The sequence below is a fragment of the Podarcis gaigeae genome (assembly GCF_964106915.1).
Source record: "Podarcis gaigeae genome assembly, chromosome: 4".
Classification (NCBI taxonomy): domain Eukaryota; kingdom Metazoa; phylum Chordata; class Lepidosauria; order Squamata; family Lacertidae; genus Podarcis; species Podarcis gaigeae.
The window spans coordinates 100,896,631-100,924,210 of NC_139677.1; the positions used below are offsets into that span (position 1 = coordinate 100,896,631).

A 27,580-nucleotide genomic window follows, 5' to 3' on the forward strand; every position below is an offset into this window, starting at 1 on the left:
AGTTCTCTTTCCTCTGCCGGAGGTGGAATCGCAAATAGAGTTTGGGTCCAGTTTCAAGCTCCAGATTAGCGGAGCAGATTTGTGCGGGCGGAGACGGGAACGCAGAGATAAACTTTGGGGATCCTTTTCCATCAGGCTTTGGGTTTCTCCTGCCGCCACTGGAAAAAAATTATATCTCCTCTCTTCTCCACATTTATCCCTCGCCTTGCGGGCTTCAGCCAGCCAGGTAGATCCGAGGCACGTTTACCTGGGGGGAAGCGCCAGGAAGAGTTAGATGAGGCTTGCCCCCCTATAAGCGTATATTGGTCGACAGCCTCAATGGTACTTTTCTGTAGTATTTTTGCTGCCCTGTTTGAACGAAACTCCTGGACTTTTAACCGCTCGTTTTTATCTTCATTATTTCATAGTCTAAAAACAGATTTTTGTTATTTTTAAAAATTGTTGAATTTAGGATTCCATGTGCTCCTATGATTCTCCAGACCCGAATCTTCCTTCCCCTTTCTCCTCTGGGTTCCTGGCCGCCCACCCCTTTCATTGATTGATTGATTGATTGATTGATTGCATTTATATCCCCTCTGATTGGCTACAAGGAACTCCAGGTGGCCTACATGGTTCTTCTCCCCCCCCCCCCCATTGTTATTGTTTTAAATATATTTTTACTGAAAGATTTCCCATAGGGAACAAGAGTACATTCAGCGTCTCTGTTTTCAAATTGTAGAGTCTTTCATAAAGGTCAATTACAGTCAATATGAGGCTTTTTTTTTTGTCGTAAGCAATGTGGGGTTGAGGGGGGCGAGAAGGGGGGAGAGAGAAGGGGAAGGAGGGTTGTTGTGAGAGAAGGCAGCGTCTGGGTCCAGGCTCACCCAGCGAAAGGTTCGTGGCTGAGTGGGGGGATTTGAACCCTTATCTCTCCCAGGTCCAAATCCAACACTAACCATTATACCACATTTCCCCCAACCCCCTTGCCTGGCCATGCTTATATTCCCCACCGTCTTGATCCCATTTCTGTACTCCTGCCAAGTTCTGCGCTCTGCGCAAATTAGCGAAATCATATGCTTTCAAGCGGTGTGGGTTTGTTTACGTGGCAGAGCCCAGAATGGGTGGGTGTTTATACTCTCTGTCTCCCCCCAACTTGGTTTTCATTGTGAGCCTGACTGCACAGCGAAGGGGTGTTCTGCAACAGCTCAGCAGCAGAAAGGAGCCAGGACGTTTAGAAAGCAGTTTAAAGCAGCCTTCTCCAACCCAGGTGTTTTGGACTACAATTCCCACCAGCCCCACTAGGGGTGGAATGATGGGAATTGTAGTCCAGAACAGCTGGAGGGCCCCAGGGTGGGGCAGGTTGCTTGGAAGCGATGCCCTGTGCTCCAGGTATGTTCTAGAGAGCTTCAGTTAAAGATAGAAGCAAAATGCTAATCTCTAAATCCCGCAGAGGGAAAAGGCGCTGGAGCCTCCCCTCCCCACCCTTTTGTAATTTACATAACGGAGATAATTCGAGAGGAGCATTAAAAAAAGATCTGGTTAGCCGCACACTCTGTGCCTTTATTTAGAAGTCCAGTGACCCCAATTGCCGCTCTCCTCCCTCCTCTCCACCCCACGGTTAGAAAATTCCCACTAGCAGAAAAAAACAAGTTGTTTTCTCGGAGAGGAGCGAAGGTGATCTGATGTTACAGCCTGATAGTTCTGCATTCCTAACTCCCACCTTTCCTCCTCTTCTTAAGTTCTCCTGCCGGGATAGATCAGCCTGGAGATCGCTGCAGAAATGGCCCTGCTGAAATGCGGCTGGCTCTGGAGACAAAGTAAGTCTTAACCCGGGGAATTTATAACTATATAAGAGGCCCTTTCTTCTTCCGAGAGAGGCGGGCGAGCTTCTGGGACTGCTGCCTTTGCTGGGTTCACGATGGGGTGCTTGAGAGACCAGTTATGTCTTGGGATTCCTTGCACAGTTCGGACCCCAAGCCCCCAAACTGTACACAGCCCATTTGTGTCTGCTTGGGAGCAAGGGCTGACTCCCAGGTAAGCTTGCGAAAGCTTGGATGTTTGCTCTTGTTGGGGGCCACACTCTTTGTAAAAAAAAAACTGGCTAGAGATGGACAAAGCTGTCTTTGCTTCCCAGACACATCTGGCTGACCACTGTCGAAAATGGGAAGGTGAACCAGGTATACGGTCGGATCCAGAAAGACTCTTTTTGTACTCTTATCGTGTTTCTAATATTCTGTTGGGAGCCACCATGGGTAGCTGGGGAAACCCAGCCAGATGGGGGGATAAATTATTATTATTATTATTATTATTATTATTATTATTATTATTACTACTACTACTACTACTACTATTATTATTATTATTATATCTTAGGGCATTTGGTACCAGCAGCAGAAAATCCAGGCAGCACTCCCCTAAAGGTGGTGGAATGCAACAATCCCTTTAACAATGTTCCGTGTCTACTTAGGAGCAAGTCCTGTTGCATTCAGCAGGGCTTCCTCCCAGGTAAAGGGGGTCAGGATCGGAACCTTATTTCTTTGCTCCGCTTCCATCCTGCGTCTCTGCCCAGGCAGTTTGCCACTTTTAAATCCAAAAAATGGGGAAAACCAATAAGAAGTTAAAGCAGGCAAAATAATACAGTGGTACCTCGGGTTACAGATGCTTCAGGTTACATACACTTCAGGTTACAGACTCCGCTAACCCAGAAATATTACCTCGGGTTAAGAACTTTGCTTCAGGATGAGAACTGAAATTGTGCGGCAGCAGCAGGAGGCCCCCATTAGCTAAAGTGGTGCTTCAGGTTAAGAAGAGTTTCAGGTTAAGAACGGACCTCCAGAACGAATTAAGTACTTAACCTGAGGTACCACTGTAATGAATATGACGCTGGCATGAGCTCCAAATGCAAAGGTCTCCCCCTTTCCCTCGTCTGGCCTCCTCCTCCCCTCCTGTTTACTTGAAAGCAAGGCCCCTTGCTTTCGACAGAGGGTGGGCTGAGGACTGTAGCCTAGGCAACATTTTGTTCCAAACTGCTCTGCTCAAGGCAATCATCCACCTGAATAACTGCTGAAGCCATCCAGGCAGAAGAAATCTCTCCACGCTCTCTGCGCTGCTGTCCGTCCCCTTGAAGCTGGACCACCTGTTCCCACTCGCTGTCTCCAGAAAGATGCATGAGTGAGAGCAAACACACAGGGTCCCCTCTCCTCTCATCCTCCAGAACCTTCCACGGGGTCCTTGCTCAACGCCTGCTCTTCTCTAATGCAGAGAGACGCGGGTGGTGCTGTGGTCTAAACCACTGAGCCTCTTGGGCTTGCCGATCAGAAGGTCGGCGGTTCGAATCCCCGCGACGGAGTGAGCTCCCGTTGCTCTGTCCCAGCTCCTGCCAACCTAGCAGTTCGAAAGCACACCAGCGCAAGTAGATAAATAGGTACCGCTCCAGCGGGAAGGTAAACAGCGTTTCCGTGCGCTCTGGTTTCCATCATGGTGTCCCGTTTGCGCCAGAAGCAGTTTAGTCCTGCTGGCCACATGACCCGGAAGCTGTACACCGGCTCCCTCGGCCAGTAAAGCGAGAAGAGCGCCGCAACCCCAGAGTCGGCCACGACTGGACCTAACGTCTCCCCCATCTGGAGGCGCAGGCCTGGAGAGCCTGGTGTTATGTATTGAAGTTCTCACCCTGGGCCAGCAGGGGGATACGGTAGATAGTTCAGGTCCACATATGCAAATAAGGGATCGAAAGTGACATTCAGTGATTGGATAGTTACAGAAAGTTGTTACTGTTGCATTGTAGTGGAGCTCTATATAAGCAGGCTGGCTGAACCCTTCAGTTCTTTTCTGGCCTGTGAATAAACAAGAGCTGTTTGAAGAATCACTGTGTCGTCTGATATGTTCACCCACAACTTAACACCTTGGATCTCGACTGTTTTCGCACACTAATACCCTGTCCTGTAGAATTCCATCAGTTATATTTTATTGGCATGGTCGGAATAAATTTCTGGGACTGAAATGCTTTTTCTGGGCGGCCTTGAGCAGGAGAAAAAGAGGTCGGAATAGGCCAATAGATACATAGACTGTCACTCGATCAAGCAAGTTTTCTCCTTTGAGAAAATTCCCCACCCCACCCCATTGTATCACACCCTCAGTGGGGTCTCCTAAAACCCAAGAGAGGCGAGATGTGGAAAAGGGCCTGGTTCTGTGTGATGATGTTGTTGTTGTTGTTACAGTGGTACCTCAGGATAAGTACTTAATTCGTTCTGGAGGTCTGTTCTTAACCTGAAACTGTTCTTAACCTGAAGCACCACTTAAGCTAATGGGACCTCCTGCTGCCGCTGTGCCGCCGGAGCACGATTTCTGTTCTCATCCTGAAGCAAAGTTCTTAACCTGAGGTACTATTTCTGGGTTAGCGGAGTCTGTAACCTGAAGCGTATGTAACCTGAAGCTTGTGTAACCTGAGGTACCACTGTATTATTATTATTGAATTTATATACCGTCCTATACCCAGAGGTCTCAGGGCGGTTCACAGAATAAATTAAAAATATAAAACCACAAAATACATAATCAAAATAAAAACAATAACCTCCCCACCCCCGCCGACATTTTGATATAACATCAGTGTTGTATATCTGCAATGTCTGCCTGTCCCTCGTTAACGTGATTCACACATTTATTCTGGGAATCTTCTTGGGATCAGGAGCTGTTTTCCCAAACGAGTAAGATCCCGTGCTCCTTTGTGGCCGAGCAAGGGCTCGCTTCTCCTGGTCAGGCAGTGTGGAGACATGTGTGGTTAACAGTCGTAGAATCGTGGAATTGTTGGAAAGGGACCCGAGGGTCCTCTAGTCCAACCCGCTGCAATGCAGGAATCGCAACTAAAGCATCCATGACAGAGGGCCACCCAACCTCTACTTAAAAACCTCCTAGAAAGGAGAGTTTAGCCCCTTCCTTCACATCTGCTCACGAGAGCAACTTTTTCTTTCTTTCTCAAAACACCATGAGGACTAGATTCATGCCTGGAGGAGAAAAGCTTGAAATAATTTGTCAGTTGTAAGGCTTGCTGATGCACTGAATACAGTCGTATCTTTATTTTTGAACAGCTTAGTTCTCAAATGTTTTGGCTCCCGGACGCTGCAAACCCGGAAGTGACTGTTCCGGTTTGCAAAGTATTTTTGGGCTTATTCAGCTTCCGATTGGCTGCAGGAGTTTCATGCAGCCAATCAGAAGCCAAGCTTTGGTTTCCGAACGTTTTGGAAGTTGAATGGGCTTCCGGAACGGATTCCGTTTGACTTCCAAGGTACGACCATATTCAGGTATTATGTTGGGGTGTTATCCAGAGTAGAAACCTTGGATAGGTGAATTAGGCAGTTGCCTTGTCTTGTAGGAGATTATTAATAGATTATATGGTGCGCTGCTCTAAAATGGTGGGTTCTTTTTTCCATAAAATAAATCGTTTGAAAAAAGGACAGGGAGCAACTCAAAATCACATGCGTGTTGTCCGGAAGAATTGTACACTTTACACATTCATACTGCATATTTGAAGCGCTGTGTCGTGGCGTCTCCCAGAGAATTCTGGGAACTGTAGTTAGTTAATGGTGCAGAGATGATGATGATAATAATAATAATAATAATAATAATAATTATTATTATTATTATTATTATTATTATTATTATTATTTATACCCCGCCCATCTGGCTGGGTTTCCCCAGCCACTCTGGGCGGCTCCCAACAAAATATTAAAAATACAATAAAACATCAAACATTAAAAACTTCCCTAAACAGATCTACCTTCAGATGTCTTCTAAAGAGAATTGTTCCTGTTCCCCCTCACAGAGCTACAATTCCCAGAGTTATATTTTGGAAGACAGATGGATTGTTAAACCGCTCTGGGAATTTCACCACTTCAAGGCTTCCTCTCCTCCCAAATCCCTTCGGTGCTTTAGCCGTCCTACCTGCAGCTGCCCACAAAAGCAAAATATGAACTGTATTTTTCTCTCCTTTTTTCCCCAAATAGCAAGCAAAACTTTCACATTGCTCCCTGCCCCTCAGCGAAACCAGCTTCTTTCCTCGTGTCAAATGCTTTTAGTAGACATTTGATCCCGGAGCCCCTATATATATATACGAAAGCATATATATATATATATATATATATATATATATATATTTGCTTTCGTAGATTTTCACGGGTACAGGAATGCAGGTTTTGGTGTCCTCGGGTGTCTTCCCGTGTAAAAGTTGGGGTGTCTAGGCGACGTTTCGACGAGGTCTCACTCGTCATCTTCAGGCTGGTGCTTTCGGCTTCTTGTTACTGGAACAGAGCGGGATCTCAATGTTTGAGTTACTGGAACAAGAAGCCGAAAGCACCAGCCTGAAGATGACGAGTGAGACCCCGTCGAAACGTCGCCTAGACACCCCAACTTTTACACGGGAAGACACCCGAGGACACCAAAACCTGCATTCCTGTACCCGTGAAAATCTACGAAAGCATATATATATATATATATATATATGCAGGTTTTGGTGTCCTCGGGTGTCTTCCCGTGTAAAAGTTGGGGTGTCTAGGCGACGTTTCGACGAGGTCTCACTCGTCATCTTCAGGCTGGTGCTTTCGGCTTCTTGTTACTGGAACAGAGCGGGATCTCAATGTTTGAGTTCCTATAAATACTGTAGAGGGGGTGTGGTGTCTAGCCTCCAATGTTCTGGGCAGAGAGGAAGTTCCCAGGCTAGTGTGCCTTTTCTTCTTTTGTTCCTTAATTACTTGAGAGATACCTTGAGTGATTTCTTGAGTGATATCCTGAGTACCACTTAGGTGGGTCATTAGGTGTGGATTAGTTGCTAAAGTCTTTGTGTCTTGACCTCTTGAACTTTGTGAAGAGTTTTCCTGAGAAGATGGCTGTATTGCACTTAGTTGTGCTTTGGCTTGGCTTCGTGTATAGGGGCGAGCTGTGGTTTTGTGGCTTGTGTCAGCCAGATCTGTGTAGGGATTGCAGGGGGGTGCAGCATCCGGAGGTGCCACCATGGATTGGCTACTGGATGGTGTCAGTAATTCATCTGTGGAGAGGGTCTGGGTTTGGGTCTGGTGTGGTTGATTGGTGTTGGCGTTCTGTGTGCCTCTGGATCTGGTGTCAGTTTTTGTGGGGAGGGCTAATTTCCAGATGTCTGGCAAGCGGGATGTGTCGTCACGCTTGTTCATGTTGTGAGGGTGTTTCTCTATCTCGATGGCTTCCATGATTATTCTCTTGTGGTGATGTTCCGTGTTAAAGAGCAATTTGGAATCTGCAAAATTAATTTCGTGTCCTGTTTCTTTCATGTGTTGGAAAAGAGAGGAAGTTTTTTCTTCTTTTTTGACGGCATTCTTGTGTTCTGCGATACGTGCATTTATTCGTCTGTTTGTTTGTCCAATGTACGTGGCTGGGCAGACTTTGCAGGGTATTTCATAGATCCCTTGGTTTTCCAACTGGATTTTATCCTTGGGGTTTCTGAGGATATTGGCTATCCTCAGAAACGAGATAGAGAAACACCCTCACAACATGAACAAGCGTGACGACACATCCCGCTTGCCAGACATCTGGAAATTAGCCCTCCCCACAAAAACTGACACCAGATCCAGAGGCACACAGAACGCCAACACCAATCAACCACACCAGACCCAAACCCAGACCCTCTCCACAGATGAATTACTGACACCATCCAGTAGCCAATCCATGGTGGCACCTCCGGATGCTGCACCCCCCTGCAATCCCTACACAGATCTGGCTGACACAAGCCACAAAACCACAGCTCGCCCCTATACACGAAGCCAAGCCAAAGCACAACTAAGTGCAATACAGCCATCTTCTCAGGAAAACTCTTCACAAAGTTCAAGAGGTCAAGACACAAAGACTTTAGCAACTAATCCACACCTAATGACCCACCTAAGTGGTACTCAGGATATCACTCAAGAAATCACTCAAGGTATCTCTCAAGTAATTAAGGAACAAAAGAAGAAAAGGCACACTAGCCTGGGAACTTCCTCTCTGCCCAGAACATTGGAGGCTAGACACCACACCCCCTCTACAGTATTTATAGGAACTCAAACATTGAGATCCCGCTCTGTTCCAGTAACAAGAAGCCGAAAGCACCAGCCTGAAGATGACGAGTGAGACCTCGTCGAAACGTCGCCTAGACACCCCAACTTTTACACGGGAAGACACCCGAGGACACCAAAACCTGCATTCCTGTACCCGTGAAAATCTACGAAAGCATATATATATATATATATATATATATATATATATATTAAAAAAAGCAGAATAGAAATGCAGCCGACGGGGCAGAATACGAGAGGAATATGGCTGGGAAACACAGTCAGCAAATTGCGGAGGGCATCAGAGCCCCACAGGAAGTAAGGCAGCCTTTCTCTGTGGATCGTGCCCCTGGTTTTGGCTTGCAGACAGCTTTTCCTGGCTTTTTCTGGCTCCGGAGCTGCACGAGGGATATGTAAATAGAGAGGCGCAGTGACCTCTGCGCTCCAAGAAGGGCTGGCAAAAATAAAGAGGCATGATATTTGCATACTGCTATATCATCTCCACTTTTTTCGTCTCCGTAGTCACCTTTCTCCACCCTTCCCTCTCTCTCTCTCTTTCTCTTTTCCCCCCTTCACAATAATATTTATTATTTTTCATACAAAAGCATAACAAAAGAGAGAATAAATGATAATAAAAGAAAAAGGAAAAGAAAAAATATGAAACATAAAATACTTCAAATTTCCCATATATCACCACATAAACTAAAACTTAGTTAATTGAAATCCATCTTCATAAACATATTACTTGACTTCCTCTAATCTCTTCAATCTGAGTTTCTTAGTAATTAAATGTAGCAGTTTCCAATATCATTATTTCATAAAACCGTATTACGGTCATAATCAAATTTCCTAACTTTTCTTATCGTGCATTTTCTTATTTATTTATTAATCCTAATTTAATCCTAGGCCTAATTAGTTGTTTCAAGTGGTTACATATCTTTAATATTACAATATTTATTCAAATAGCCTTTAAATTTCTTCCAATCTTCTTTCTGGTCGCGGATTTTCCCGGTGAGATCAGCCAGCTCCATAAACTCCATCATTTTCATCTGCCATTCTTCTACCATTGGTAGTTCTTGTGTTTTCCGTTTTTTGGATAGTAAAATCCGTGCTGCACTTGTGGCATACAAAAATACCTTTACATCTTTTGGGGGGCAATTCAGAACCTCTCTCTCTCTCTCTTTCTCTCTCTCTCTCTCCCTCCACAGGTTCCATCCTGAGACGCTGGAAAAGGAACTGGTTCGTCTTGTGGGTCGACGGCACCCTCGTCTACTACCACGATGACACTGGACGCGATATGGACGGCCGGATCAACATCAAGTTCAACTGCCGGGACGTCCGGACGGGCCGCGAGTGCCGCGGTGAGTGTTCACTCCTCGCTTGTTGACCGAGCCAATGCGCGTGATCCCACAAGGACAGAGAGCACTGGTGTTTTTTTGACACCGGAATCGAAACCCCCTGGGGAGCCGCCGTTTATTTTTTCCTTAAACAAGTTGCTAGACCTTAAGACCGCATCTGTTTGTTCATTGTGCTTATATCTTGAAAGACCTACACTGGCTCCCAGTACATTTCTGAGCACAATTCAAAGTGTTGGTGCTGACCTTGAAAGCCCTAAACGGCCTCGGTCCAGTATACCTGAAGGAGCGTCTCCGCCTCCATCGTTCTGCCCGGACACTGAGGTCCAGCTCCGAGGGCCTTCTGGCGGTTCCCTCCCTACGAGAAGCCAAGTTACAGGGAACCAGGCAGAGGGCCTTCTCGGTAGTGGCACCCGCCCTGTGGAACACCCTCCCACCAGATGTCAAAGAGAACAACAACTACCAAACTTTTAGAAGACATCTGAAGGCAGCCCTCTTTAGGGAAGCTTTTTATGTTTAATAGACTATTGTATTTTAATATTCTGTTGGAAGTCACCCAGAATGGTATAAATAAATTATTATTATTATTATTATTATTATTATTATTATTATTATTATATCTCACTTTTTCCAGCCCCCACCAAGGAACTTAATTTTTTATTATTAATAATATTTTATTAAGTTTTACAAAAGAAAAACAATACAAAAACCAACAACAATACATATCAAACATACAACAAACATCAAAACACCAACAAATACAAACAATTAAAGCACAACAAAAGAGAAAAAATATAACAGAAGTAAAAAAATTAAAAAATTAACATAAAAAAGAAAACAAAAAACACCTCTTTTTGAATTCTTATCCTTCATAAACTTATTTTCCTGACTTCCACCCACCTCCCTTTCTTGTTTTCCACTTTAAAATTAATTAGCAAATTCATTCTTATTAGTTTTATCCTTAAAAAAAAATTCCCTCACGTATTGTACTATCCAGATTTTTATCCAATATCTATCCCTTCTTTCATACTCTTATTTACCTTATTTACTAGAACCCCTTCATCTCATTTCAATGTCATCAACATTCAAAAATTTTACAGTGTTTTTGTAAGTAGATTTTAAACTTCTTCCAATCTTCTTCCACCCGCTCTTCTCCTTGATCTCATATTCTGCCGGTCATTTCTGCCATTTCCATGTAGTTCACCCACCAAGGAACTTAAGGCTGTGTGCATATCTTTCGCCCCTCCTGATTTAATCCCCACTGTGAGGGAGTTTGGGCTGAGAGGCAGCGACTGGTATAAGGTTGCCGGTGAGCTTTGTGGCTAAGTGAGAATTTGAACCCTGATCTCCCTCTGGTCCTAGTCCAGCACTCTAACCACTACACCACACTGGGTCTACAACTGTGAAAAGGGGCTGAAAAATAGGGCTGAACTGAATTGCTTCCCACTTGCACCAAGCCATGATGATGATTTATTATGTTATTATTTTTATTATTTTATTCTTGTTTTCCCCAGCCACTCTGGGCAGCTTCTGACAGATATAGAAGCATAGTAAAACACCAGACATTAAAAACTTCCCTGTACTGGGCTTCCTTCAGATGCCTTCTAAAAGTTGTAGAGTTATTTATCTCCTTGACATCTGATGAGAGGCCTTCAGACTATCAAAGAGGTATATTGGATCTCATTGCATATGTTTATAGGAAGCCGGTTTGCCAATATACTTAATATTTTTCATCATCCGTTCCAAGCGACCGCATTACAAACCCTTCCATTGAATTGCCTGCCTTCCCTTTGCCTCTGGGGACCCACCTGATATTTACAAAACAGCTCTGGTTATATAAAACAGGCCCAGAGGCACATTCTCCGCGGCAAAATATCCTCGGGGGACGGTGCTGGGTTGCAGCAGAGAGACGGTGGCGGGGAGGGATGCTTCACCTTTCCCCTGCCGGCTGTTTCTCCCCTGAAACCCCTCCTCTTATTAATAATAATAATAATAATAATTTATTATTTATACCCCACCCATCTAGCTGGCTTTCCCCAGCCACTCTGGGAGGCTCCCAATCGAGTGTTAAAAACAATACAGCAATTAAATATTAAAAACTTCCCTTCAGATGTCTTTTAAAGATAGGATAGCTGATTATTCCCTTCACATCTGAAGGGAGGGCGTTCCACAGGGCGGGTGCCACTACCAATAAGGCCCTCTGCCTGGTTCCCTGTAACCTCACTTCTCACAATGAGGGAACCGCCAGAAGGCCCTCGGCGCTGGATCTCAGTGTCCGGGCTGAACGGTGGAGGTAGAGACACTCCTTTGGGTATACTGGGCCGAGGCTGTTTAGGGCTTTAAAGGTCAGCACCAATATTTTGAATTGTGCTCTACAATGAACTGGGAGCCAGTGTAGGTCTTTCAAAACCAGTGTTATATGGTCTCGGCGGCCGCCAAGGTCTGCGTCAGCATCAGGCATCCTTCCGACGTTTATTTTTCGACTTGTCCTTGCTGGCTCGTGGCAGGTGGTGTTTGGAGGAAGCCTTGGAGAGATGGAAATGTGTGGGAAACATAGGATTGTCAACAGCAGTGGTTCCCAAATGTTTGGGAGCCTCTGCCCTCTTGGTTCCACAAACTCATCCCCAGGGCCTGCTACCCTGTTTAAAAAGCATCATTCAGAACAGCGGCCTGCACGACCCACTAAGAAAGACGATGCTATGATGAAATTCAAAGCGGTACCAATGCAGGTGGAAGTTCTGTGTTCTCTTGTTTCAAATGGATAAATGAATTTCCAGTTCTTGCATGATATTCCTTGTTGCCCTTCATAGCCAAGGAAGCGATGTCCCTCATCACCTTGGGAATCTGTGGACTCTCCTTCCTTGGAGGTTTTTAAGCAGAGTTTGGGTGACCATCTGTCATGGATGCTGTAGCTGAGATTTCTGTCCCAGGTCTCTTCCAAATGTACAGTTCTGTGATTTAATGAATTGTTGTTGTTTAGTCGTGTCCGACTCTTTGTGACCCCCTGGACCAGAGCACGCCAGGCACTCCTGTTTTCCACTGCCTCCCGCAGTTTGGTCAAACTCACGCTGGTAGCTTCGAGAACACTGTCCCACCATCTTGTCCTCTGTCGTCCCCTTCTCCTTGTGCCCTCCATCTTTCCCAACATCAGGGTCTTTTCCAGGGAGCCTTCTCTTCTCATGAGGTGGCCAAAGTATTGGAGCCACAGCTTCAGGATCTGTCCTTCCAGTGAGCACTCAGGGCTGATTTCCTTCAGAATGGAGAGGTTTGATCTTCTTGCAGTCCATGGGACTCTCAAGAATCTCCTCCAGCACCAGAATTCAAAAGCATCAATTCTTCGGCGATCAGCCTTCTTTATGGTCCAGCTCTCACTTCCATACATCACTACTGGGAAAACCATGGCTTTAACTATATGGACCTTTGTTGGCAAGGTGATGTCTCTGCTTTTTAAGATGCTGTCTTGGTTTGTCATTGCTTTTCTCCCAAGGAGCAGGCGTCTTTTAATTTCGTGACTGCTGTCACCATCTGCAGTGATCATGGAGCCCAATGAATTAATTGCACATTTATTCAAAACCCCATTTGAAAATGTTAGTTTAATCAATTCAGCTTAACTGATCCCGTTGTACCAGCTTTCCTCCCCGGGGCAGAAGCAACATTCCTGCCTCTGCCCTCTTTCTGTCTCTCCTCCCTCTGTTTGCGTGTTTTCGCTCTTGCACTACTTGGTACCACAGTGCTGAGTCACACATAGCATTCATCCGCAGACAATGGATGGAAAGAAACAGCCCAAACAGAGGGCTGGTTCATGCAGCACCATGTCTCTCCTTGCTGAGTCTTCCAGCAGCAAAAAATTAAAATTAAAAGTTGCAACGCTCTGCAGTTGCCCAAGCTGCCTGCCAGGTTCCAGCTCACTCCCTACAGGGGATTCCGGGATATTGATGCATAATGTTCAATAAACTTTAAGTGACCTGTTCATCTCGTTTTTCTTCCCTGGCTACAGCTGGGGCTGAAAGGGAACTCGCCGCTCTTCCAGCCTGAACGCTTGCAAAAGTCAAATTCCTCTTCCCAAAATGTGACTTTAAAAACAAAACTTTATTACGTTTTTGAAATTTACAAAGAAAGGATAAAAAGAATAAATTGATCCTAAATTACATATTCTGAGATAAGAAAAAAAAATAGTAGAAAATACAGAGTAGAAATGTATAAAGATCTAAGGTAAATAGGACAACAATGAAAAGGAAAATAATACAAAAAATATTAATAAAAAAGAAAAGAAAGAAAAATAAAAACTCAACAACAAAAATAAAAACAAAACAGAAACATTTATCGAAAACAACATTATTTAAAGAGTACAAACCATAATTTAAATATTCTATACACAAGATCCTAAAAAGAAATTACCTTCATACTGGTTTGAGTCCCTTATAAATTTGTTGACTTCCCTCTATCTCTTTGCAGTTTCAACTCAACTATTACATTTAAATTAGCTGTATTTCATTGTTTGTCTGGACAGGATGAAAAAAAATTTCCTCTTCCCAAAATTTGAGAGTCTTTTTGTCCCAACACCATTCTCAAATCTGTTTGATTCAGAATCATTTTCCATACATGAAATTGGAATGGCTTTGAATTGGTTTATTGTTCTTGATGCTTTTCCCGTGAAGTCCCTTCAAGCTATTTCATGGGAAGCGGAATAAAATCGATTCAGTACCTCATTTCTTACATTTATATCCCACCTTTCCTCCCAGGATCTCAGAGTCGGGGACATAGTTTTTCTCCCTTCTGTTTTATTCTCACAACAACCCTTTGAGGTAGGTCAGGCTGAACGAGGCCGTGACTGGCCCAGGGTCACCCAGAGAGCTTTGTTGCTTGAGTGGGGATTCGAACCCTGCTCTCCCAAGTCTTAGTCCACTGCTCTCTTTCGGAGGAAGAGAGGAGAACTAGCCCCGCTGTACATCGGGGAGGGCTGTGTGGAGAGAGTCTCTTCCTTTAAATTCCTAGGAGTTTAGCTCAGTGAAGACCTTACTTGGAAAATCAATACAACCCAGGTGGTTAAGAAAGCCCAACAGAGACTCCATCTCCTCAGAGTATTGCAGAAGAACGATGTCAATCAACATTTGATGATCTCCTTCTACTGGTCCACAGTAGGATGTCCTTTCCTACTGCATCACGGTGTGGTACACTGGTTTGACATCAGTGGATAGGAAGCGCCTACAGAGGGTGGTGAATACAGCACAAGATATTATGGGCTATCCTGTGAATCCGCTGGATGAAATAGTGGAAGAACGTTGCCTCAGGAGAGTGAGGAAAATTCTCAGGGGTGATTCACACCCTGGCCAGCACTTTCTTGATCTCCTGCCCTCGGGCAGAAGATATAGAAGCCGGATTAGTCGCACCAACAGGGTAAAGAACAGCTTCTATCCTGGGCTGTTAGGCTGCTGAATGAAAAGATAACAACAGGGCAACTGACTTTTGGGTTTGGTGGGGAATTAAGAGAGCTGAGTGGGGGGTGCTTGTGTGATCTCCTTGTATACAAGTTGTACAAGTGACAATAAGGTAAAGGTAAAGGGACCCCTGACCATTAGGTCCAGTCGTGACTGACTCTGGGGTTGCGGTGCTCATCTCTCTTTACTGGCCGAGGGAGCCGGCGTACAGCTTCCAGGTCATGTGGCCGGCATGACGAAGCCGCTTCTGGCGAACCAGAGCAGCACAAGGAAACGCCGTTTACTTTCCTGCCGGAGTGGTACCTATTTATCTACTTCCACTGGTGTGCTTTCGAACTGCTAGATTGGCAGGAGCAGGGACCGAGCAACAGGAGCTCACCCCGTCGCGGGGATTCGAGCCACCGACCTTCTGATCGGCAAGTCCTAGGCTCTGTGGTTTAACCCACAGCGCCACCCGCGTCCCGGCAATAAAGTTACCAAAGCTACCCCATTTCCTTTCCCTTCTCCCCTTTGAGCGCCCCCATCCAATTCCTGCCCCCTTATCTTTGCTTACATCAGGGACAGGGGAATAGCAAAAGCCTGGCAGAAATTTCAGAGGCAGAATTTCCCCCTCCCTTCACCCCACCGTGACCTACAAGCGCAAAGAAGATTTGCTTCCAAGCCCAGCTCAGGTCAGGGACAGACAAGTTTGCTGTCTGCATTTTGACTTGAGGCTGGATTTCCTACTGACGTCAAGCAGAGAATTTGGGGCAGCTAAGGCCCAGCCAGGTGTATCAGGCAGCCATACCCTCTGCCCTGGTGCAGTAACCTCCATCCCAAGAACCACTTTATGGAGCTGGTTGCGGTGATTTTAAAAACGGCAGTCTTGCCTAGTGGCAAGGATACTCCCATCACAGGTTTAAGGGCAGGGCCCCAATAACTGGAAATAGATATAGGGGCTAATTCGCCTGGGTGTAATTAAAGCTTTGTCAATTACACCCCCCGGAAGGTTTCACAGTCAGGCAGAGAAATCCAGAGACATCGTTGCCAAATCTTGGAAGTTCTTTAACCTTAATAATTTAGATCGCTGGTATCCAAGGGTTTGGCAAACTGCCCTTCCTGAAACGAGATTTCGTATGCTAAATGTCTCTAAAGGGCAGAGCTCAAACGACCCCTTTTTTTAAAAAAAATGGCATGGTTTTATTTCTTATACAAATATTGAGGCATGTGTTTCCTTCAGGGCTATCAGCTTTTGCAAATGGCTGGCTCTTTAAGGACTACATAGAACCTTTAGTTTCAGGAACGATGGAACTGACGGATGGAGAATACTGTCATTTTTGCAAATCTTTATTATTTGAAATGGGAATCTTTGTTGCGAGTTAATACTTTTCGATCCCTTTTGGAGGTGTGCTGCTTCTTTGTCCTTTTGTCCTTCCAGACCATGGTTTTAAATTCTGATTCCCTGTTTCCTTTCTTTCTGCTATGTATGCACTTTTCTTTTTATAACAAATCAATGCTTTTTTATTTTTTTGAATCCCATCTTTTGCATGCCAAGAGTGGAACTTGATGGAGTTGGGGGGGGGGGACACTGTCCTCCCTCTTTCTCTCCTCTGGTCTCTTCTGAACGCTGCCCCATCTCCTGAGTGTCTCTGGGCTCCTTGCCAGATCTTGCACCGCCATTCGTTTTGTTGTGGTTTCAGCAGGAGCCACCGAGTCGGCAGCTTCTCCCCAAGGTCCCAATTACTCCGTCGGTTGCAGCAGCGAACCTGACATGCAGAGGCATTCGGCTCGCTCGGCTGCGTGCGGCTGATTCCTTGCTTTGCCACAGACTTTCCCTTCCAAATCGGCATGTTTTTGGTCCTCCAGCAGCAGGAAGCCTTGGGCTAATTCTGGGCCTCTCCTGCGAGTCATTGGTCAAAATGAGCTGCGGGAGCTTCCTTGCACCACCCACCCTTGAGGCTTTGAGAATTCCTGCTTTCCTTTATTTATATATATTTTTATTAATTTTTTTAACATATCATTGCCTTTTTAAAAAGAAAAATTATTAGTTTTTTTTAACATAACTTCTTATCTTATACAATATTTTAGACTTCCATCAACACCTCTGATAATTTCCTGTTCTTTATCACTTATTCTCATAGCTGTCAAGTGTCCCTTATTTGAAGGGACAGTCCCTTATCCCAGCGCTGTGTCCCGCTGCTGCCCCTTATTGATGGATGTCCCTTAAATGTCCCTTAAATTTCAAAGGAAGCAGCTCCTCTCCCTCCCCTCCCTCCCTGCCGGCCAGGGAGGAGGGAGGCTCCAACTGTGTTGCTTGGCTGTGTTGCTCACCCAATAAGAAGTCTAAGAATGACTGAGGGGTGAAGCTTGCATGCCTTGTGTGTGGCTAGTTAATGCAAGCTGAGGGGGTTTTTGAATGCTGGACGCCATTTTGTTGCACGTGCTGCTGCAAACTTTGCAGTGCAAAGCCAGGCCGGGGAGCCTTCTTAAGTTGAGGCTGCATAGGCCTTGTGGTGCATGTGATTCAGATTCTATTCAATTGAACCTCTAGGTTCAAAGTTGGTTGGACAGTGTTCTCAGAGCTACCAGCATGAGTTTGACCAGACTTTTAGGACAGGAAGACTGGAGTGCCTGGAACAGGTGAGGCTGCTAGTCCCTTATTTTCAAGGCTGGTGGTCCCTTATTTTCAAATCTGTAAGTTGACAGCTATGCTTATTCTGCATTTCTTAATTTATCTATTAGTCTTAATTATCATTAACTAATAATTCTCCTCATAGTCTTGCAATATTTCATACGATCCTCCTTACAAAACTTCTTGCAGTCCTACTAGCGTAATCTGTTCATTACAATTACTTTTCAAATAGTTCGTATATTTACTCCAGTCTTCTAAGAATCTCTGGTCCCTTACGTTTAAGATCCTTCCTGTTATTTTATCTAATTCTGCATAGTCCATTAATTTCATTTGTCACTCTTCTTTCGTCGGTAGTTCTTCTTGCTTCCATTTCTGTGCCAATAATATTCTTGCTGCCGTTGTTGCGTATAAAAACAATTTGCTATCCTGTCTCTTAATGTCCTCCCCTACAATGCCAAATAAAAATCCCTGCTTTCCTTTAAAAGGAAAAAAAGTTCTCCAACTGCAGCACTCGCAGGCCAGTGTTTCCCATTTGTCAGTGGTTATATGTACTACATTTTTCAGATTTGCCTTGAGAGAGTCTTTGAACCTCTTTTGTTGACCACCAGCATTACGCTTTCCATTTTTAAGTCAGGAATAGAGTAGTTGCTTTGGCAGATGATCATCAGGCATCCTCACAACATGACCAGTCCAACGAAGTTGATGTTGAAGAATCGTTGCTTCAACACTGGTGATATTTGCTTCTTCCAGTACACTGACATTAGTTCGCCTGTCTTGTTGATCCATCTAGTATTGTCTACACTGACAGGCAGCCTCAGAACATAAGAAAAGCCTGCCAGGTCAGGGAAATGATGCTGCCACACTAAAAGATCTCTCTCTCTCTCTCTCTCTCTCTGGATGAGCCCTTTTAGTATTGTGTACGGTTTTCAAAAATTGTGTTCCCTTTGTATTTATGGCAATCCTGTGTCAAACATCTTTGGAAGTTGCTTTGTAAAAAGCGATGGATGAAAAGCTAAACGATAGGAAAGGTAGCATACAGGCATCCCAGCTACCTCTTAACGGTCCATAGGTGGGGCCTTGGACGGATCCGGCCCCTGTAATAGCAAGGGAATGCCTCCTTCCTCCCATCTCAGCCCATCTGTGGGAAGACCATTTGGTAAACCTTCGACAACCAAGCACATTGAGTGTGGCTTTGTGGCAAGCTGAATTCTGAATTTTTAAAAAAAACAGAACAAGAGGGATAATAACTCCTTGATTAATTACAAGGTCCTTTGAACCTGATCCCGGGCAAAGTAATGGGAAATTAATAAAGATATTCCGACCAGGCATTTTAATCAACACGTTGAACGCAGTTTAATGAACACGATTAGAGCAAAACATCTCATCTATTATTTTATTAAATAAAGACCGCGTTTAGTGTGGTTTTTGGTTTCCATCTTCTCTGCCCAAGGGACAGGTAAGCTTGTATAGAATCCATGGACTTTGGGCAAGGAGGGTCCTGGTTCCTGGGAGTGGGAATGGGAGGGGGTCCTGTAAATGATGCTGCCTGGCGCCAAGGTCAGGATGGCATCTCTCCCTCCCCCCCCCCCCCGATTCCAGGGACAGGAGCCGAGCAGGGCTGGCAGTCGAATGTTCCTCCAGCTTCCTCCGAAGGGATGCCGGTGGCACTGTGGTCTAAACCACTGAGCCTCTTGGGCTTGCCGATCGGAAGGTCATCAGTTTGAATCCGTGCGACGGGGTGAGCTCCCATTGCTCTGTCCCAGCTTCTGCCAACCTAGCAGTTTGAAAGCACACCAGCGCAAGTAGATAAATAGGTACCACTGTGGCAGGAAGGTAAACGGTGTTTCCGTGTGCTCTGGTTCCGTCACGGTGTTCTGTTGCACCAGAAGCGGTTTAGTCCTGCTGGCCACATGACCCGGAAAGCTGTCTGTGGACAAATGCCAGCTCCCTTGGCCTGAAAGCGAGATGAGCGCCACAACCCCAGAGTCGTCTGCGACTGGACTTAACTGTCAGGAGTCCTTTACCTTTACCTTTAAAGCCCTTAGGGACGAGGGTGGCGCTGTGGTCTAACCCACTGAGCCTCTTGGACTTGCTGATTGGAAGGTCAGCGGTTTGAATCCCTGCGACGGGGTGAGCTCCCGTTGCCCTGTCCCAGCTCCTGCCAACCTAGCAGTTCGAAAGCACACCAGTGCAAGTAGATAAATAGGTACCACTGCGGCGGGAAGGTAAATGGCGTTTCTGTGCACTCTGGTTTCCATCATGGTGTACCGTTGCACCGGAAGTGGTTTAGTCCTGCTGGCCACATGACCCGGAAAGCTGTCTGTGGACAAACACCGGCTCCCTTGGCCTGGAAGTGAGATGAGCGCCGCAACCCCAGAGTCGCCTTTGACTGGACTTCACTGTCCGGGGGTCTTTTACCTTTACCAGCTTCCTCCAGTTCACCAGTTGGGGCTTGCAGCTGGAACCTTCTACAAGCCAAGCAGCTGCTGTTCCACTGAGCTCCTCTCCACCCAGTAGTCTACTATGTCTTGGTGCACAGCTGCTTTTCCTGCTGTGTCGCTTGAAAACTTTTTCTGAGAGGTATCCACGCTCACTCCGCAGACCTTCTGAATGCAAAGCAGGGGAGCAGACATTCATTTCTGACGCCTTCATCATCTGAACCTACTTTCTTTCCTAATTTGTTTATTTGCTTTTCAAATCAAAGTTTTACTTTGTGTAAAATAGGAAAATTTGATAAAACTGAAAGCAAGTCAGACAACAGAGAGAAACTTTAGGCAAGTGCAAATTTAAGGAATTTAATGAGGGAACGCAATGGGAGGATTGGAGGTCAAGTTAAATTGAATCACAAAATGGTGTACAAAGCAAGTATCAGTTAAGGAATGAAAGATTGTATACTTTTATTTTTAGTTTAACGTCAGTTGATCATCTTTGTTTTCTTATGCAATTTTCAACCAATAAAGCATTTATTATTTTAAAAAAACACTCAAAGTTTTACAATCACATATCCAATATATAACATAGAAACTAGATTCCAATGAATCTCCTGGACTTCCCACCTCCCCTTTGTGGGTCCTATTGTGAATCATTTCCTCCTGCATCTTTTATAATAATACAAATCTTTCCCATCTCCATTATGTCCAAAATTCACCATTAAACAACAAGTGTTATTCCAGTCCTGGGAACAGTTTACAATGGTTTTTAAGATAAATTATAATTTTTTTCCCATTCCTTACTGAAATTTTGGTCTTCTTGATTTCTGATTCTTCCTGTCATTTGAGCCATTTCGGCACAAATCCATCAAATTTGTCTGCCATTCTTCTCTGGGTAGGAACATTTGTCTTCTTTCCATCTCTGGGCCAATAACATCCATGCAGCTGTGGTCGCATATATAAATAGTTTTTTTCTGCTCTCTCGGGGTTTCGGTACCTAGAATTCCTTTTTTAAAAAAGGTTTGGTTTTTTAAAGAAAAAGTTATGCATTTTAAACATTTTTTTGGCAACTGCTTTCTCCCCCCCCCCTTTTTTTGTCTGCCTCTCCTTTGGCTTTCCAGACATCCCTCCTCCTGAAGGCAGAACCCGCGAGTGTCTTATGTGCATCGTGCAAAGAGACGGCTCCAAAACGATGCTGTGTGCCGAAAGCGAGGATGACGCTGTGTAAGTTGCTGCAATAACAATCCCATTTTACAGGTGGACAATTGAGGCCAAGACTTGCCCATAGCTGCTCAGTTTAATATGAGTTAGTATAAATATTCTGCATTTCATATAGTTGTCATTGTTATGAATTGTTCCCCACCCCCTTCGCCCCAAGGGTCCCAGGTGGGTTCCAGCATTAAAAAAAAATTAAAACAGCTTGCGGCCGTGAAAATAAAGTACGTCCTTAAAGCACACACCTCAAGCCCCTTCACCATCCTCTGAAAAAATACAATGAAGGTGCCAGATGTATCTCTGTGAGGAGTTGCACGGTTTAGGGGCTGCCACAGAGAAGGCCGTGTCCCCCTGGGCTACTGTCAGGAGCTCAGCCTACACTCAAGTCGGACACTGGCAAAGACACATGCCCAACTGGCATGTTCTCTCCCTCCTGGTCGATCGTTTGGGAGCTTCAAAAGCTTTCTTCTGCCCAAACATCACAGCGACCGATGCCAACAGACATCAGCACACTTAGGGATCAGCAGAGTCTTTGCACCTTGCGCGACAGACCTCAGCAACTCAGCATTTTGGCTAATCTACTTTATTTACATATAAACACACACGGAGCACTGCAACATGGCTCCCTCTCTCTCTAGCATCAGACAGCAAAGAGAAAGAACAAAGGACAATAGTCCCACTTCACGGAACACAGGAACACAAACATCCTGTCTCCTTCACATCCCACTCTGTGGAGTCAAAACATATACTATAATGTGATGGACAACAATCCCATGACTGCAATCACGGAGCAGGAATTCTAACATCCTCCCCCAAGCCTCTGAGGGGCACAGGAACTACCAAGAAGACCTCCTCTGCCGATCCCAGCACCTGAGAGGATCTGTAGGGAAGGAATCAAAGAATTGTAGAATAGGAAGGGACCTTAGGGACATCTAGTCCAACCCCCTGCAATGCAGGAATCTCAGCGAAAAAATCCATGGCAGGAGGAAGAGGCCTTTCAGATATTTGCAGCCTAGATCAATTAGGACTTCAAACACCAATGCGAGCCTCTGGAATTGGACCTAGAAATGATTAGAACTGTTAAATATGGGAGCTAAGAAGGGGGAAATGGGTCTGCAGCCCTCTTTCCTCCACAATGTCCCCTGACTCTGGTTCCACGATCTGTAAAATGGGAACAAAAGCGCTCTACAGTCATACCTCAGGTTACAGACGCTTCAGGTTTTGTGTTTTCGGGATACGGATGCGCTGAAACCCGGAAGTACCAGAACGGGTTACTTCTGGGTTTCGACGCTCGCCCATGCGCAGAAATGCTAAATTGCACTTTGCGCATGCGCAGAAGAGCTGAATCGCAACCTGCACGTGCGCAGATGCGGCGCTGTGGGTTGCGGACACTGTGGATTGCGAACATGCCTCCCGCACGGATCACGTTCGCAACCCGAGCGTCCACTGTACTGCCAAACAATCGTCGGCCGCTGAAGCCTGAGAAAACTGCTGGAAAGGGCTTCCTTGGGACGAAGTGAGGCTGTAGCACCGGAGCTGGGACTACAAATCCCATGATTCCTGACCGTTGGCTGGGCTTTTTGCAGGGGCTGCTGGGAGCTGGAACCCAGGACATTGGGGAGGGGAGAGATGCCCCAGTTCTCTGCCCCTGAGCTTTTGGAGCATCACTTCCTTCCTTCATAGCTGTCAACTGTCCCTTATTTGGCGGGAAAGTCCCTTATCCCAGCGCTGTGTCCCTCTGCTGTCCCTTATTGATGATGTCCCTTAAATTTCCTGGGTTTCAAAGGAATCACTACTCTTCCTCCCTCCCTGCTGGCCAGGGAGGAGGGAGGCTCCAACTGTGTTGCTTGGCACGTTGTTCACCCAATAAGGAGTCTAAGAACGACTGGGGGGTGGAGCTTGCATGCCTTGTGCCGATCAAATCGTCTGTGTTGCCTGGGGTGTCGCCTTTGCTCAGCGCTTCCCAGCGGAGAGGTGACGGTGGTTTTCCTTGCTGCATCCCCTTGCCAGGTTGGTGCGCTGTGGGAACCACAGCTTGAGGCTTCATTTGGCTGCTGGCTGGGCTTTCTGTCTTTGGCTCGGAGGGGCTCAGAAGTCGAACATACCTGTGCTCTGAAAATCCCTTATTTTGACTGCTGATCCCTTATTTTCGAGGCTGCTGGTCCCTTATTTTCAAATATGTAAGTTGACAGCTATGCATTCCTGCCTTCCTGTCTCTGAGATCCAGCTGATTAAAGGTTTGCCACCAGCCCTTGTTAATGATGTTTACTCTTGATCCCGGTGCTGCTGCCTCCAGGCCTCGGGGAGCACTGTTTGGAAACAAACCGGCTTCCTCCGGGGATCTGGTCGCTCTTGAAAGATTTCCACCTCCTCGCATCAGCTGCTGTGTTTACAAACTGGAGGGCGACTGCATTTCTGCCAGGCTCCTCTGCAGATTCATGCAGTGTACGGAAGCCAGGTGTGTGGAAATGCAAGCTGTTCAGACTTAAAGCATGCCGAGGGTCGCGGGTTCAAGTCCTGACATTTCCAGGGGAGACTTCTGAGGCCCTGGAGAGCTGTTGGCAGTCATTGTAGACAATACTCAGCTAGGTGGATCTCCAGTAATCCTTGTGATCACTGTATATGTAGGACCAGATGAAGCCTGTGGGGTCCAGCTGTGGTAGAGGTGGGATGGTGTACGGAGGGGTCAGCAAACTTTTTCAGCAGGGGGCCAGTCCACTGTCCCTCAGACCTTGTGGGGGGGCAGACTATATTTTGGAAGAAAAAAAAATGAATGAGTGCACCCAGAGATGCATTTTAAATAAATGGACACATTCTACTCATGTAAAAACACGCTGATTCCCGGACCGTCTGCAGGCCGGATTTAGAAGGCGATTGGGCCGGATCCGGACCCCTGGCCTTAGTTTGCCTATACAGAGGGTCGGACTAGGAGCTGGTGGGGACCAGGGTTCATACAGGTTGGAGAGTGGGGCTCAGGCTAACAAAATGAATTTCAGTAGGGTCAGATTCTGCACTTAGACAGGAAGAAGCAGGTGTCAAAATAAAGGATGGGGGACACCTGGCTTACTAGCAGTACAGTGTGGTACCTCAGATTAAGAACTTAATTCGTTCTGGGGGTCTGTTATTAACCTGAGGTACCATTTTAGCTAATGGGGCCTCCTGCTGCCGCCGTGCGATTTCTGTTCTCATCCTGAAGCAAAGTTCGTCACCTGAGGTAATATTTCTGGGTTAGCGGAGTCTGTAACCTGAAGCGTATGTAACCTGAAGCGCCTGTAACCTGAGGTACCACTGTACATGTGAAAGGGATCTAGGGGTCTTGGTGTCAACAGTGTGATGCAGCAACAAAGAAGGCTAATGCTATTCTAGGTAAAGGTAAAGGGACCCCTGTCCAGTCGAGGATGACTCGGGTTGCGGCGCTCATCTCGCTTTACTGGCCAAGGGAGCCGACGTTTGTCTGCAGACAGCTTCCGGGTCCTGTGGCCAGCATGACTAAGCTGCTTCTGGCAAACCAGAGCAGCACACAGAAACGCCGTTTACCTTCCCGCTGGAGCGGTACCTATTTATCTACTTGCACTTTGACGTGCTTTCAAACTGCTAGGTGGGCAGGAGCAGGGACCGAGCAACGGGAGCTCACCCCGTCATGGGGAATCGAACCGCCGACCTTCTGATTGGCAAGCCCTAGGCTCAGTGGTTTAGACCACAGCGCCACCCGTGTCCCTAATGCTATTCTAGGTTGCATCAAAAGAAGTCTAGTGTCCAGATCAAGGGAAGTAATAGTCCCACTCTCTTCTGCCTCGGGCAGACCACACGTGGAATGCTGTGTCCAGTTCTGCGCAATACAATTTAAGAAGGATATTGACAAGCTGGAATGTGTGCAACCAAGATGATCCTGGGTCTGGTAACTTAAAGGAGCTGGGTATGTTGAGCCTGGAAAAGAGGAGACTGAGAGGAGATAGGAGAGCCATCTTCAAATATCTAAATTGCTGTCACATGGAAAAGTGAACAAGCTTGTTTTCTCCTGCTCTGGAGGGCAGGACTCGAACCCGTGGCTTCAAGTCACAAGAAAGGCAATTCAGACTAAACATGAGGAAGAGCTCTCTCCCCCCCCCCAATTTTTTTTTTTTAAAATTATAACACAACTAAACAACACAAACATAAAAACAAACAAGACTAAACATGAGGAAGAGTTCTCTCTCCCCCCCCCCATTTATAAAAAAAAATTATAACGCAACTAAACAACACAAACAGAAAAACAAACAAATTCTTGTCTTATCCTTATTTTTTCTAAACATTGTTAGGTGAGCTTCCCCAAGCCCGCCCCCCATATGATTTTCATTTTACCTCATCTTTAGCAGTTTACATATATCATAATCTTTAACCATTTTTTTATCACACTTACTTTTACCATAAAAATCTTCACAATTTATCCCTTAGAAGTAATACTATTTTAAAATACACTCTCTTCTACTTCTAACCCTACAGCCTATATCCACTTCCAAAGCTATTCTAAGATTTAAATATTCTTTAAACTTCTTCCAATCTTCTTCCATCGTCTCTTCTCTCTGGTCTCGGGGTTTCCCAGTCAGTTCAGCAAGTTCCATATAGTCCATCATCTTCATCTGCCATTCTTCGATAGTTGGTATATCTTGTTTCTTCCAATTCTTCGCTGGTAATATTCTCGCAGCTGTTGTGGCATACAGAAAAAATAGGAAGAGCTCTCTGGTGGAAAGAGCTGTTTAACAGCAGAACGGAGCCCCTCAGGAGGTTGGGGGCTCTCCTAAGAGGTTTTTAAGCAGAGGATGGATGGACACCACTCATGTATGATCTAGTTGAGATTCCTGCATTGCAGCGGGTTGGACTAGATGACCGCGGGGTCCCTTCCGACTCTGCAATTCTGTGAAACCCATGGAGCTCCCTGGGCGACCTTGGGCCAACCCTTACTTCTCAGCCCTAACCTGGCTCACAGCGTTGTTGTGAGCATTAGATGAGGAGGGATTGAACCACGTCCACCACCTTTGAGCTCCTAGGAAGGAAGAGTTGGGTTGTAAATTCAATAGGTTCAAGTCATCTCTGTGCTGGAGAGACATTAGTAACGCAATGTCCATCTGGGCCGTGACTGAAGGCCACCGGTTATTTCCCAGCTGCTTAGCAGAGCAGCTTGGGCAGATAATTAAAGATGACTTGAAGACGTCAAGGGCCGCAGAGGTCAGAGAAGGGCCAGAACAACCCCAGCTTAGCTGGGCCGGGATCATTTGCTGAAGTGATGCTCCCCCTGCAAAATCCAATTAGAAAAATCCCCGGCCAGTGAAGGCCGTAAGAATATTATTGGCACAAAAATGGAAGCAAGAAGAATTACCGACGGAAGGAGAATGGCAGATGAAATGGATGGACTATGCAGAACTGGATAAATTAACAGGAAGGATTCGAAACCTGCAGGACTAGAGATTCTTAGAAGACTGGAGTAAATATACGAACTATTTGAAAAGTAATTGTAATGAACAGATTATGCTAGTAGGATTGCAAGAAGTTTTGTAAGGATGATTATTTGAAATATTGCAAGAAAGACTATGAGAATTATTAATGATAATTAAGAGTAATAGAGAAATTAAGAAATGCAGAATAAGTGATAAAGAACGGAAAATCATCAGAGGTGTTGACGGAAGTCTAAAATATTGTATAAGATAAGAAGTTATGTTATATGATTGTTGGAAATGATATGTTAAAAAAACCCCAATAAAAATGTATAAAAAAAGAAAAGGAAAAAAAAGAAAAAAATTTGGCCAGGAGCTGCAGCCTCGGTGACTCCTCTAGAGTAGTCGCCAGGTGAAGTCTAGTGGCACAGAATCATAGAACTAGATTCAGGTAGGTAGCCGTATTGGTCTGACGCAGTTGAAATAAATTTAAAAAATTAAAAACTTGTCCAGTAGCACCTTAGAGACCAACTAAGTTTGTTCTGGCTATCTGAAGAAGCGTGCTTGCACACGAAAGCTTATACCCAGAACAAACTTAGTCGGTCTCTAAGGTGCTACTGGACAATTTTTTTTAGAGAATCAGAGAACTGTAGCGTTGGAAGGGACCCCAGAGGTTCTCTAGTCCAGCCCCTTGCAATGCAGGAATCTCAACTTAGGTATCCATGACAGATGGCCGTCCGGTCGCTCAGAGGCCTCTGCAAGGTCCTGCAAGACTCTCACGAGAACTTAACAGAACCGGGAAGTCTGCCTGTGGAGTGGGGAGCCCGCAAGGGGGGGGGGAGTTGCCATCTTCCAAAAAGTGAAAATCCACACACAAGAGTTGTTGAGCTTTCAGAAAATCTGGAAGAAAAAACAATACTTTTGGGCCAAAGTTGTTGAGCTTCGAAGAAGAAGAAGATGCAGCAAAAGGAAATTCGCCAAAATCTACACTACTGACACGGGTTGCCACATCCTGATTTTCCTGGACTTTACAGTGATTTTCACCCAGACGCTGTTTCCAAAGGCCAAATCCCAGCTATGTCTGGTAATTC

The 27,580-nt window shown here is 45.6% G+C and overlaps 1 protein-coding gene across 3 annotated transcripts in view; it reads left to right on the plus strand.

Annotated features, from left to right (window-relative positions):
- The window catches only part of PLEKHB1 (pleckstrin homology domain containing B1), a 42,631-nt gene that overhangs the window by 610 nt on the left and 14,441 nt on the right, over positions 1-27,580 (plus strand). For 2 of the 3 annotated variants that reach the window (XM_083737481.1, XM_083737480.1), the window contains exons 2-4: positions 1,719-1,796; positions 9,239-9,391; positions 20,985-21,087. In XM_083737481.1, coding sequence (XP_083593607.1) covers positions 1,760-1,796; positions 9,239-9,391; positions 20,985-21,087 — 293 coding nt within the window. In that variant the 5' untranslated portion in view covers positions 1,719-1,759. Of the gene's footprint in view, positions 1-1,636; positions 1,797-9,238; positions 9,392-20,984; positions 21,088-27,580 lie in introns of those variants that run through there. The other variant, XM_083737482.1, reaches the window with a different exon arrangement.